The following is a 13049-nucleotide window of genomic DNA, read 5'->3' on the forward strand; positions in this document are numbered from 1 at the left end:
GAACATAGATGTGGTTCTGTCTAATGGCCAAAGCCTTTTGGTACGTTGGTGGCTTTGGTGGGCTTCAGGACTCAGGCCGTGGTGCTTGCTTGTATTCTTGTTAATTTTCTAGAATGTGGCTCTGCTTCCCCACCAGCGATGTGTGGAGAGCTGACTTCCTGGAGGAGCAGCCACTGTGGACACACGAATGCTGCTGCTGTGTGCGCTTAGCATGGTCACTGTATGATTGCCTCCAGGTTGTTGTATGACACCAGGAACAGGCTGGGGGAGAGAATCTTACCTGGGGTGTGAGCACACTACACAGTCCTCAAGATTTCTAGTCCAGGAAGGTCTGCCTAACTATATTTGACAGATTTTTTTTTTCTGACAAGATATTTTATGTATAATTAACAGGAAAAAGTTTTTTTTGAAGCTAGAAATTAGATGTATGTATAAAGTCATTAAAATATGTAAAGGTCACATATCTCTCTACTTACCGTGATGTGCACTGTTTTTCAGCCTTCGTCACGGCGGCTTGGACTGTCCTGTGCCAACTGTCACACCACAACCACTACCTTATGGCGTAGAAACGCTGAGGGCGAGCCCGTGTGCAATGCTTGCGGACTCTATATGAAACTCCACGGGGTATGTCTCGTATTCTGTTTATGAGTACATACAGCTAGTACTTGAATTGTAAATTTTAATTATAAGACAGAATCAGCAAATGAAGAGAAGGCATAAGAGTGAATCTGTGTGTGTGCGCATGCCCTGTAGTGGATTCAAGCTGCTCTTAACTGTAATGTGAGCTAGTCAGTTCAGCAACTCAGGAACAAGGAAATAAAACCCGTTACCAACTAATCCGACACCAGCATTCTTTGTAAAACATCTAGATTTTAGAAATGTAAAAATGAGCCAAGTGTGGCCGTGCATGCCTTTAATCCAAGATAGCCAGGGCTACACAGAGAAACCCTGTATCAAGAAAAAGAAAGGAAATGTAAAAATGTAAAGTGTATACTTCAAATTGATAGCAAAATAATGATTATTATAGATCTTAAGTTTTAAGAAATTTGGCAAAGGCGTTTGTCTGAAGTTCTATCTGATAGCTTCTGGTAGCGTCTGTACCTCATTAAAGGATTGCAGAGCTTATTGTAAATTCCAGTATCTGTTTGTCTGGTTCTAGCTAAGGTCTCATTCTGTAGCCTAGGCTGACCTCCAACTCACAGCCCAGGGTGCAGCACCACACCTGCCTGAGCCTTCGCAGCCCTGGCATTTTCCACAGGAGCCACTGGCTAGTAATGATCAGTCCTTTAAAGTAAAGAGCCTGTGTTGTAGGGAGAAGGTATTTGATCTCTTTTAAATAAGGATATTAAAAGTAAAGATTCATACAAGAAATATTTGCTCTATAATTGTTACTTCAGATAAAGTTGAAAAATTTAAATTTTCCATGATAAACTACATTGTTTTTCCTGAAAGAATCTCTCTTTGTTGGAGAAAGGGGAAATTTTTATGCATTTACAATTTCTTTCTCTCTCTCTCTCTCTCTCTCTCTCTCTCTCTCTCTCTCTGTGTGTGTGTGTGTTAATAAATATCAACACACACATGCGGATGAAATTTTTGCCAAAGTCTTTAATTAGTTTAAAGTTAGCGATGTAGCTCAGTAATTTCCCCTAGCACACCTGAGTTCTTAGCACTGAAAACAAAAGATTACATATTTTCTGTGGTACTGGGGATTGAACCTAGGGCCACACAAGTGTTCTGCCCACTGAGCTAAATTCCGGGTACTTTAAAATGAGGGCTTTCAGTGCTAAAATCATCGTTTGTCTAAATTCCCTTCAGTGTAATACTTACATATAAAATCGGTGTGGACATTTTTTTAGGTGCCTCGACCACTTGCTATGAAAAAAGAAGGAATTCAAACCAGGAAACGAAAACCTAAAAATATAAATAAGTCAAAAGCTTGCTCGGGTAAGTATGATAAAATGCCATTTTGTCCGGAAAGTGTTTACTCTGGCTTTGTGGAGGTAGGTGGGCTCATGGCTCATCTCTTGCAGGTAACAGCAGTGGCTCTGTCCCTATGACTCCCACTTCCTCTTCTTCTAATTCAGATGACTGCACCAAAAATACGTCTCCTACACAAGCGACCGCCTCAGGGGTGAGTGTGAAAGCAGCTTGGGTCTCCTGAGGGGTTGTTCTGCATTAAATTATCTTAAATTTTATCTTATCAGCAGTATAATAATCTGAACTAACAATTTAGTGAATTGGTGCCTAAGAATATTTTTTCAGAGGAAATTATATTTGGTTGTCAACAAAAAGTCAAAACTTAAGTACTTTACAAACCTCTTAATTAAGGTCCAGCTTTTTTAGATTAGCCCAAAGAAAAGAAAGACGTGTTAAAGCTTCAGATCGATTTTGCTTTTCATCCTCCCCTTCCTTCCTTCCCTCCCTCCCTTCCTCCTTGTTTGTTTGCTTGTGAGAGTCACTATGTATTCCTAACCTACATTAGTAAAATGACTAGGTGTCTATCAACTCCAGATTTACTTTCTCAGATCCGATCAAGGCAAGGTCCTCTGCAGTTGTTTCCATTGTTCTTGCTGGGAGACCTGTAGCTTCCAGTGGTCATTAACCCCAAAGGGTCATTTCAGCAATGACAAGCAGTACCTGCCAGTTTCTGTCCCTCCAGGTCACCTGGCCTCCCTCAGCCTTCAGCCCAATGTTCCACAGAGGTCCTTTCAGGTATATCCCCCTGCCTCAGGCAGGACTCTATAAATGGGTGCAGCCAGGATTCTTCCCTTTCGGCCAGGATTACACTAGGAATAACACCCTTGTTTATCTAGAAGCTGTTGGCTGTATAGTTTGGCCCTGGATTGCTTAGGGCACTTCAAATACTGCAGATTTCTAAGCTCCACCCTGGATTTTTTTAGTCAAAATTTCTGGGTGTGGGGCCTGGAAACTTGTGTCTCCATTCGCTAGCCACAGGTGAAACTGAAAGCGCCACGTTAGAGGTGTCTGGGAGCTTCGATTGGCTTTCTCTGCCTTGGTCCTACCTCAGTCACAAATCCAAATTAACATTACTAAAAACAGAACTCCATATTTGAGATGATTTGATGGTTCTTTGTGGACCAAATTCCTTTAATGAAAACAGATTGAAATAATTAAATATTAATAATTAAATATTATATACATGTGTAATTATTCTATACATGTATGAAATTGTCAAAGAAGTAAAAACATCGTAGCTGGTATATAATACATTTCTATAAATATTTGTTGAATGGATGTAGTGAAAGAATAATGTAAAAAAAAAGATTTTACTTTTTTTTTTTTTATTTGAGACAGGGTTGCTTAGTCCTGTCTGCCATAGAACTCTGTATAGACCAAGTTTCCTCAAAGATGTTCATCTGCCTCTGCCTCTGTTGGGATTAAAGGCGTGTGCCAAGTCAGTCTTCCAACTGGTTCTGTTTGTTGCAAATGTTAGGTTAAGGAGCTTTTATAAATGTGAATGATTGTGTGTGTGTGAGTGTGTGTATGGTGTATTACATGTATGTGTGATATATGTGTGGGATATTCGTGTGTTCATTATGTATGCCATGTATACATGTAGAAATCAGGGGACAGCTTTGTGGAGTCACAGCTAGCTAGTACCTGTACCTGTTGACCCACCCCTGGCTCCTGTACTCATTACTTGGAGTGTTGAATGCAGCTCCAGTTATCTGAAGTGGTAAATCGATTGTGTTACTTGTTACTCTTAGGTTCTCAGATTGTGTAGGTAAATGGGGCAAAATGATGTTTTATTTTCTCCGGTGTATGAAGGAGCAGCAAGGTTTGGAGCCACTGTCTGTGTCTTGTCTGTGGTTAGCCCCAAGTTACTGTTGGGGAAGGCAGTGTCCATGTGGCTGAAGCTTAGTTTGAATGTTAATGCCATCGGCTTCCTGTGTTTGCCTGGGTAGTGGTGCTCTTGTGATATAGTCAGATTTGCTCTTGTGGTTTTGTGATGTAAAAATTCAAAATTGCTCTTAATAAATCCAGTCTGTTGGAAAGAGAATGAAAAAGCTGGAGGAGGAACCTAATCTGACAGGATGAGGAAGAACAGCGTCCTTCTAGAGATCAGGAGGCAGAGCTGTGAGAATTTTTAGTGGGGACTCCAGAGAGGCCCTTTACAAGGCTGCAGGCCTTCAAAGTCCAAACTCTGAAACCTCCATGGGACCTGGAGAGCCTGTGGCAGCTGGTGTGAGCCCCAGCTCCCCGGCAGCTGGGGGAGAGCGGGTGACATCACCTCCCATCTGCCCTGGAAGGGGTTGCTTCTCCACTCTATTCCTTACCAGCCTCCTGCAGAGAATACCAGGTTACCACAGAAACGAGCACCGTTTCCTGCATGGGAACCCTACCAATGATGTCCTCATAAGCTGCTCCTGACTCTCTGTGAGGATTAAGCCACTTTTAGATATTGTCCCACGTGAAGAGTAATTGCAGGTGGCTTGTTCCTTCTCCAGCTTGTGACCAAGGAGGGCCCTTTCATGCCTCTTTGGCCCTTAGCACTTTCTGGTGCTTTCTCTGGCTGTGCTAAACTTCTGTGGTTCTGTGGTAGGGTCAGTGGCAACTGCATGGCTGTGGAGAGAATTCTAAATAAAGCCTGTGAGCAGCTGGCGGAGGCACTTTTATAGGTGGCTGCATTGACAGAAGTATGTCTTTTCTTTCCCATCTGGGTCACAGTGTCTACTGGTAAGCCACTAGCTCTGACCGATCAACTGTAGAATCTATGAATCACTATCGTTGAAGAAAACATGAGGTTTCCACATACAAGCTCGAGTCTGGCGGCACATTACAGTGTCTTCGCTGGCTCAGGGCACAGGTCTCACTCGAGAATGGTTCCCCCCACTGACTTCCAGCACTGCCTGGGATTGGCGCATTAAGAAATTCGAAGTGTAGCTGGGGGGGGGGGGTTTGAGGTGCAATGATCATTGGACTACAGAATCAGGGAGTCCCAGGCACAGATGGTGGGGCTGGAGCCACACATCCATCCCTCTGCTGAGAGATGACAGGCTGACACGTCTGCCTTTCCATATACAGGTACAGCAGTCCCCATGTTGTCCATCCTCTCCCTTTGGGAAGCCAGTGGTGGCAGGCCGCCTGGTGGCATTTCTAGCTGGCTCCTTGGCTGTGGACCATTCACACTGGCACCAGGTTCTTGAGTTCTCTTAGCCAAGGGACACTGGAGTGAGGCTGTCTTGTCTACTGCTGTATTCTAAGCCAGGTTCTAGGTCCCTTCCCAGTAGCAATGGGGTATGGGAAGGAGTCCTCTCTGTTTCTCTCTGTGATTCATTTAAGTTAACTTATTGTATATTCATGTTGTATATGTATGTACACAGTAGTGAGCGTGTGGTGGTCAGAGCACAATTTTGAAGTCTCATCTCCCCACTATGTTCCAGAGATTACACTAGGTAATCAGGCTTCTGTAACAAGCAGTTCTCCAGTGGGCCATCTTACTGCCCATCCATATATATATATATTTTTTTTTTCTTACTTTGCAGTACTAGGGGTTGAGTCTAGGCCCTTGTGAATGCTAGAAGTGTTATACACTGAGTGATATCCCCAACCCTTTTAAAACATGGTCAATAATATTTATTTATTTATTTATTTATTTATTTATTTATTTATATTGAGGCAAGGCCTCACCATGTAGCCTGGCTCTCCTGGAACTCCCTGTGTAGACCAAGCTGGCTTTGAACTCAAAGAGATCTATCTGCCTCTGCCCTCCAAGTACTAGGATTAAAGATGTTTGCCACTATGTATGGCCTTTAACATGTAGTTAAATTTTGGCCTTTTACTAAGTTGTTAGGTTAGCCTTAATCTCTGTGCGTAGCCTAGGCAAGCCTCCTTAACGCCACCATTGCTGGCTCCAGATCATTCTTCCTTATAGGAGACACACTTCTGCTCCAGAGCTCCACTGTGCAGCTATTCTTTCCGTCCTAGTGTTATGTACCAGAGCTCCACTGTGCGGCTATTCTTTCTGTCCTAGCGTTATGTACCAGCTCTGATTCGTGCTTTAATGAGCACTTTATCTGGGAGAATAAGAAAGACTTCTGGTGAGTCACCCAGTCAGAACCTGGTCACTTGTGACTCAGTTTGTCCTGTGGGAAGCTGCACTTGTGGGGTTCACAGACTGAAGGGAGAAAAGGAGTCCTTTTGGGGAGGCTCCCTACCATGCAGCCTGGCGTCGATCAGAAGAATGCATCTTGATGCAGGTACTTACTACCAAATGTGCTATAGCAACAGTCTGTCTTACCATGGCTAAATTTTTTATTGAAAGACACTTAATTGACCTAATTGACAGCAGAGTTTGGTGTTTATTCTCCATTATATATAAAAATACTAAAATCTGCTGGACGTGGTGGTACTAGTTTTTAATCTCAGCATTCAGGCTGATCCCTGAGTTCAAGGTCCTGCAACATAGAAAGTTCCAGGTCTGCCGGGGCTACAGACTGAGACTGTGTCTTTAAAAAGAATTTTTTTTGGGTGGGGGGGAGGCTGGGCATAAGGAAGCACACACCTGCAGAGGCAGGTGGATCTCTGTGAGTTTGAGGCCAGCCTGGTCTATAGAGCTAGTTCCAGGACAGCCAGGGCTACACAGAGAAATTCTATATCAGAAAACCTCACCAACCAATCAAAACAAAACAAAAACAACAACAAAAAACCCACAAATATTTTTTGAATTCCAGGTATTGACCAAGATATAAACTTTTTGTTATTGTTATATAGGAGTAAAAGGTTAACGTGCACAATTTCAGTCACTGTTAGATACTTAATATACATCTGGTCAGTAGTCTTTCTGTGACTTAAAAGGCTAACACTGTATGTGTGTGTGTGTGTGTGTGTGTGTGTGTATGTGTGTGTGTACATTTGTGACACCTGCTTAGATGGTAGCCCACACCCGTAATGTCAGAACTCCAAAAATTGAGGCAGAAGACTCTCCAGGTTGAGGCCAGTTTGGGCTGTGTACAGAGAATTAATGTGTGAGCATAAAGAATCCATGAACATATTTTGCCTGCCTAAAAAGAGTACCAGTAATTTAAAAACTCGAAGCTATAATATCAGTCATTATTAAGCTTGAAACACTGCACGGTGCCACTGGCAAATATCTAGTCCACTTCTGCTTTGCTGGGTATTGAGAAGTGTGGATGTATAGGAGGCACCTTTTACAGGGGAGGAAAACAAGCTCTCCCACCCGGAACTGCTGGTGGAGTGAGTGGCATGCTTGTAGACATGTGGTCTTTCTCTGCCGGTCAGACTTAACTCCCAGGATAAGCAAAGCAGTAGAGGGCAGAGGAGGCTTGCAGCTCTGGCCACAGCTGGAAAGAACCTATCGAGAGCAGAACCCTGAAGCAACTTGGTAGTATTTAGTTAGTTTTAAAAATATTTTGTTTTATGTGTATATATGGGTATTGCCCCCCCCCCCGTGTGTGTGTGTGTGTGTGTGTGTGTGTGTGTGTGTGTGTGTGTGTGTGCCTGGTGCCCAAGGAGGTCTGGGGGGTCAGGACGTGCAGAAGAAGGTGGGATCCTCTGGAAGTGCAGTTATACTGTGGTTCACCATGAGGGTGCTGGGAATCTTGGGTCCTCTGGAGCAGCAGATCTCGCCCTTACGTGCTGAGCCATCTCTTTAGCCTCTAGTCTTTTTTTTTTTCTTTTGGATTTTTCAAGACAGGGTTTCTCTGTGTAGCCCTGGCTGTCCTGGAACTCACTCTGTAGACTAGGCTGGCCTTGAACTCAGAAATCCGCCTGCCTCTGCCTCCCAAGTGAGCCACCACCGCCCGGCAGCCTCTAGTCTTTTAAGTCTCATGTAACTTAGCCTATGTAGCCAATGGTGACTCCAAACTCCTCATTTCCTCCTAGCCCAGGAGTTACTAGTACGTGTTAGGATTGCAGGCATGTTCCCCTTTGCCTAAATCGTTGCTTATGATTCTTTTTCTCATAAAAAATTAGACATTTGAGAGTTTTGCATAATGTATTTTGTATATGTATCCCCTCCCTCAATTAGGTAGGGTTTTTGGAGAGAAAAATGGGGATTGAGGGGATCGAGAGCTGGTGAGATTGGTTTTTTTGTAAAGGTGAGGTGGTGGAGTGGCGTGCGCGTAGACATGTGGTCTTTCTCTGACGGGATAAGCAGAGCAGTAGAGGGCAGAGGAGGCTTGCAGCCTACCCCAATAGATTTGAATTCAGTCCAGGGCACAGGTGGTGGAGGTAAGAGAAGTCTCCTCAGAGCTGTCTTGACTTCCACTAATAAAGTGTCGTTCACATGCAAGCACCCCCAATCAATAAAGTAATTAAGAATTGATAGAAGTATCCAGGAAGGAGTAATAGCAATCCATGGTACCAAAGGCCAACTGTTTGATTTTGGTGTGGCTAGAATGTGGGGATTGGATGTTTAGAAGCCAGAGGGAGGTTCTTCTTTTTCTTTTTCTTTTTTTTTAAAAAGAAGCTCCAAGTTTTAAAAAATATTTCAAAGCTCTGTCAAGTCAGCAGTAAGTAAAGTTCATTTGCAAATAACAAACTTTAGCTAACTCTGGATTCCATGACAGGTGTGCTTTCTGTCTGTTGGACTCCAACAGTTACCATAGTTTTGATTGGGAATATTTTGATAATTGAAATAAACTATGCCAGTATGCTCCCCCTTGTCTGTTTCACAGGCACGTTTTTCCTTCTCTCCTGGAATCTCGCAACGTGCACTGAACTCACACCCTTACTTGGTGGTTTCTCAGGCTCAGGCTTGGGGGTGGGGAGGACAGGGGGCTGCCCTGCTGTAGCTCTTAACAGAAACAGGAGTTCTGCTGTGTCAGGAAATAGGTTTCATTATTTGTGTTTCTTGTTGAGGACACACAAAGAGGCAGAAGGGTGTGAATCTCATATACGATATCGTCTGGGTCTCGATGTTCGCAACCCTGCTTGGATCTGTTTCAGAATTTTGTTGTTGTTTTTTTTTGAGACAGGGTTTCTCTGTGTCCCTGGCTGACCTGGAACTCACTCTGTAGACCAGGCTGGCCTCGAACTCAGAAATCCACCTGCCTCTGCCTCCCAAGTGCTGGGATTAAAGGTGTGTGCCACCACCACCCAGCCTGTTTCAGAATTTTAATAGGGCTTGTGTTTCGGTCTCTCTGGCACTTGAAGGATGCTCTGTAGAGCCTGGCCTGTCTTCCCTGCTGTAGGTACCCATGAGCTTTGTGGTGATTTGACAGACTTAACATACAGCCTTGAATGCTTATCCTCAGCAATGACTCAGGGTCAGATGCTTTTTAGGATAGACCAAAATAAGCTTTGTGAAACCTTCAGAAGAAACTGTATAAAGTGGGTAGGTTAACATTTGAAGTTCTTTTCATAGACATTTAAAAAAAAGATTTGTTTATTTTTTGTGCATGAGTATTTTGCCTGCATGTATGTATGAGCCTGGTGCTTGCAGAAATCGGGCATTGGATATCCCTGAACTGCATTCAGGGATTGTGATGGTTGTGAGCCACCATGTAGGTGCTGAGAATTGAATCCCCAGTTCTCTGTAAGGGAAACAAGTGGTCTTAACTGTTGGACCAACTCTCTAGACTGGGACGTTGTTTGCATGTTTTGTGACGTGGTAGGCATCAGGGCTCAGACTTATCTGAGATTGGCCTTGAACTTCTTATCCTCCTAAACTTATCTGAGATTGGCCTTGAACTTCTGTTTTTGCCCCCAGGTGCTAGGATTCTGTATGGACTTTTGGACCTGTGATAAAATTAGAAAGCATTGCTTCCATTCCTTAGCTCATACTTTACCTCTTACCGAAGTTCTTTTGTTTATTTGTTTTTTGCTTTGTTTTGTTTTTTGAGACATGTTTTTTTCTGTATAGTCCTGGCTGTTCTATAACTCACTCTGTAGACCGGGCTGGCCTCAAACTTACATATCTGCCTGGGTTACCAATGTGAATTTTTTTTTTTTCCGAGACAGGGTTTCTCTGTGTAGCCCTGGATGTCTTGGAGCTCGCTCTGTAGATCAGGCTGGCCTGGAACTCAGAAATCCGCCTGCCTTTGCCTCCCAAGTGCTGGAATTAAAGGCATGTACCACCACGCCCGACACCAATGTGAATTTTTTATTAGAAGATTTTTCTCTACTGTGTTACAATCAGTTTGGGTTTACCAAGATGTTATTGCTGGCCCTGGGACAAAAAGTTACCACTTCTCCCATCCTCTCATCCCCTGTGGTGTTGGAGACCATACTCAGGGCCTGGAGGATGCTCAACGAGCACTTACAACTTGTGCTAAAACCCCAGGCCTGCTGTAGTTTTTAAAGATTGTTTTATTTCTGTATATGGTATGTAAATATGTTGTGAGTATATTACACATACATATGTGTGTACTGATGGAGGCCTGAAGAGGGTCTCAGATCCTCCAGAGCTGCAGGTGGTTCTGAGCCAATTGTGGGTGCTGGGAGCTGGGAATCAAACTAGAGGGTGGAAAAGCAGGAAGTACACAGAGCCACTGAGCCATTTCTCTAGCTTATTTTCTGTCCATCCATCGATCCATCCATCCATCCATCCATCCATCCATCCATCCATCCATCCATCCATTGGTCCACCCACTCACCCACCCACCCACACACACACCCACCCACCCACCATCCATCCATCCACCCACCCACCCACCCACCCACCCATCCATCCATCCATCCATCCATCTATCCATCCATCTATCTGTCTGTCTATCTATCTACCTACCTACCTACCTATCTACCTATCTTTATCGTGGGGTTTTCCTATGATGGTCAAGTTGGCCTTGAATGCCTGGGTGCAGATGTTTCTCCTGTTTTAGTGCCCTACTCCTACCTGTGTAGCTGGGAAAGAGCACACCATCATTACCATTTGAATGTTCTGCATGCACCCCACAGAGCACCTGAAAACTAAACCCTTATATTGTTAGTCTTGTCCTTAATTTTTTAAAAAGAACTGTTTTATTTTATGTATATGAGAGCTTTGCTTGCATGTATGTGAACGTATGTGGTGGTCTGAAGATCACAGGAATTTTCCTGCCTTAGCCTCCTTAGGATCTCAGGGTTTCAGGTTTGAACCACTTTCCCCAGCTTGGACTCCCGCTGTTTCTATTGAGAAGACATTTGTTGTTTTTGCTTTTTATGTAGATGAGTTTTTGCCTACATGTATATCTGTTTACCACATAATATATCTGGTACCCAGAGAGCATCCAGCTCCTAGAACTGGATGCCGTGAACCACTATATGTGTGAGAATAAAGCATGAGTTTCTGCAAAAGCAACAAATACTCTTAATTACCAAGCTGTCTATCTCTGCAGCCCAGCCTGTCATCATCTACTTTCTCACTTGTAAGTAAGTGGGCACCGGGGCAAGGCTTTAGTTCCACCGAATGTCTCTTATGAGTTAGGTATTTTTCATCATCCATCCACCTGAGTGGGACACAAAGGTGAAGAAGAGGTCCAAGATCATATAGCAAGTTTAATGTAATGGTCAAGGCTTTGATTTGGGACCAGGTCTGGCTTAGACAATCAGTGTTACTACTACAGCACACAACACTGATTTCTTTAGACAAAAGAAATAGGTCTTAGTGTGTAATTTAAGAAACAAATATCTTACCACTAAAATAGGTGGGAAAATAGTGACCATGTGTGTCCCTGTGTACAGCCATGTCTGGCCTCCATAGCTCTGGATGCCTGGAAACTTGCTATGCAGACCAATATGGTCTCAAACTCCCAGAGATCTGTCTGCTTCTGCCTCCCGTGAAATTAAGAATACGTGCTTGGTCTTAGGTGTATGCATATATGTCTGTGCCAGGTGTGTGTGTGGGTTTATGCATGTAAGTTCAGGTATCCATGGAAGCCAGGATAAAGCATTATTTCCTTTGACCAGAAGTCAAACATTTTTGAGCAGCCCAATCTAGATCTGGGAACCAAACTTGGTTCTTTAAGAGTAGTCAGTATGTGCTTTTAACCATCAAGCCATCTTTCTAGCCCTATTTAACATTTTTATTACATGTACAGGTGCATCTGCTTGTGTGTATACATGGGTATGCATGTACCACACAGGCGTCTGTGGAGGTCCTGGGCTTAGAGTTGCAGGTGTTAGGGAGCTTTATACTGTGGTTTCTGGGATTGTACCCGTGATCCTAATGATGTATCAGCAAAACTCTTAGCTGAGTTATCTCTCCAGCACATGGGTTTTACCAATGAACACATCCTCTTAATCTAAATTAAATCAATATAGAAAATAAAATGTATTATGGTACAGGGAGATATTAGGCAGAAATTATCATGTTATTTGTAAGATTAAACTTAATAGTGTTATTAAACAGTAAGTTGCTATTTGTAGTAATTACTATTTCAGGTTTTTATGATACAGTGTCCATAAGCATGTCCATATGACCATGGCTTGTGTTGGAGGTCCGAGGACATCTTGTGAGGTCCATTCTCTCTTTCTCCCCCACTGCGCAGATCCCGTGGATTAAACTCAGGTCATCAGGCTTGGTAGCAAGTGCCTTTTCCCACCAAGCACCTCACCAACCCTCAGTTTTATGAAATGATTAAACACACTTCCCAGGAGGCTAGTGCCCAGTTTTAGTTTCAGCATTTATATTCCCAAGCACTCTTGTCTAAAGAAAGAAAAAAGAGTTAAAAACTGTTAATCTCTCACAGTGGTCTGAGCACTGGGGTGAGGCATTGTTATTGCCTCATTTATAAACCAGGACACTGAGTGACTCCCTAAGGTCACAGAACAAGCTGCCTGTTGAATCCGGGACTGGAACCAACGTCTCCTAGCTCCTAAGTCAGAGCTGTTACCCCTCCCCCTCCCCCTCCTCCGAGGAGTTAGCCAATCAACTCAATTATTAATATCCCACTTGCTACATGCTGCAAAACATGAACATAAATATTTTGTTGGCATTTTATCTTCACATTCCCTATGTACCAGCCACCTTCTGTCGTTGTCTTTCTAGTAACTTGTAATTCTATCTGAAAGTCACCCTAGCAGAGAATGTTTAAATAAGGATTTTGAATACTTTCATTTTCTAATTCTCTCTCTCTCTCTCCCTC

At 43.4% G+C, this 13049-nt stretch overlaps 1 protein-coding gene across 1 annotated transcript in view; it reads left to right on the forward strand.

Annotated features, from left to right (window-relative positions):
• The window catches only part of Gata6 (GATA binding protein 6), a 34218-nt gene that overhangs the window by 9935 nt on the left and 11234 nt on the right, over window positions 1–13049 (forward strand). The window contains exons 4-6 of the mRNA XM_031364965.1: window positions 499–624; window positions 1857–1944; window positions 2031–2131. Of these exons, the coding sequence (XP_031220825.1) occupies window positions 499–624; window positions 1857–1944; window positions 2031–2131 (315 nt within the window). The remainder of the gene's footprint in view (window positions 1–498; window positions 625–1856; window positions 1945–2030; window positions 2132–13049) is intronic.

Source organism: Mastomys coucha, unplaced genomic scaffold (genome assembly GCF_008632895.1).
Source record: "Mastomys coucha isolate ucsf_1 unplaced genomic scaffold, UCSF_Mcou_1 pScaffold13, whole genome shotgun sequence".
Lineage (NCBI taxonomy): Eukaryota > Metazoa > Chordata > Mammalia > Rodentia > Muridae > Mastomys > Mastomys coucha.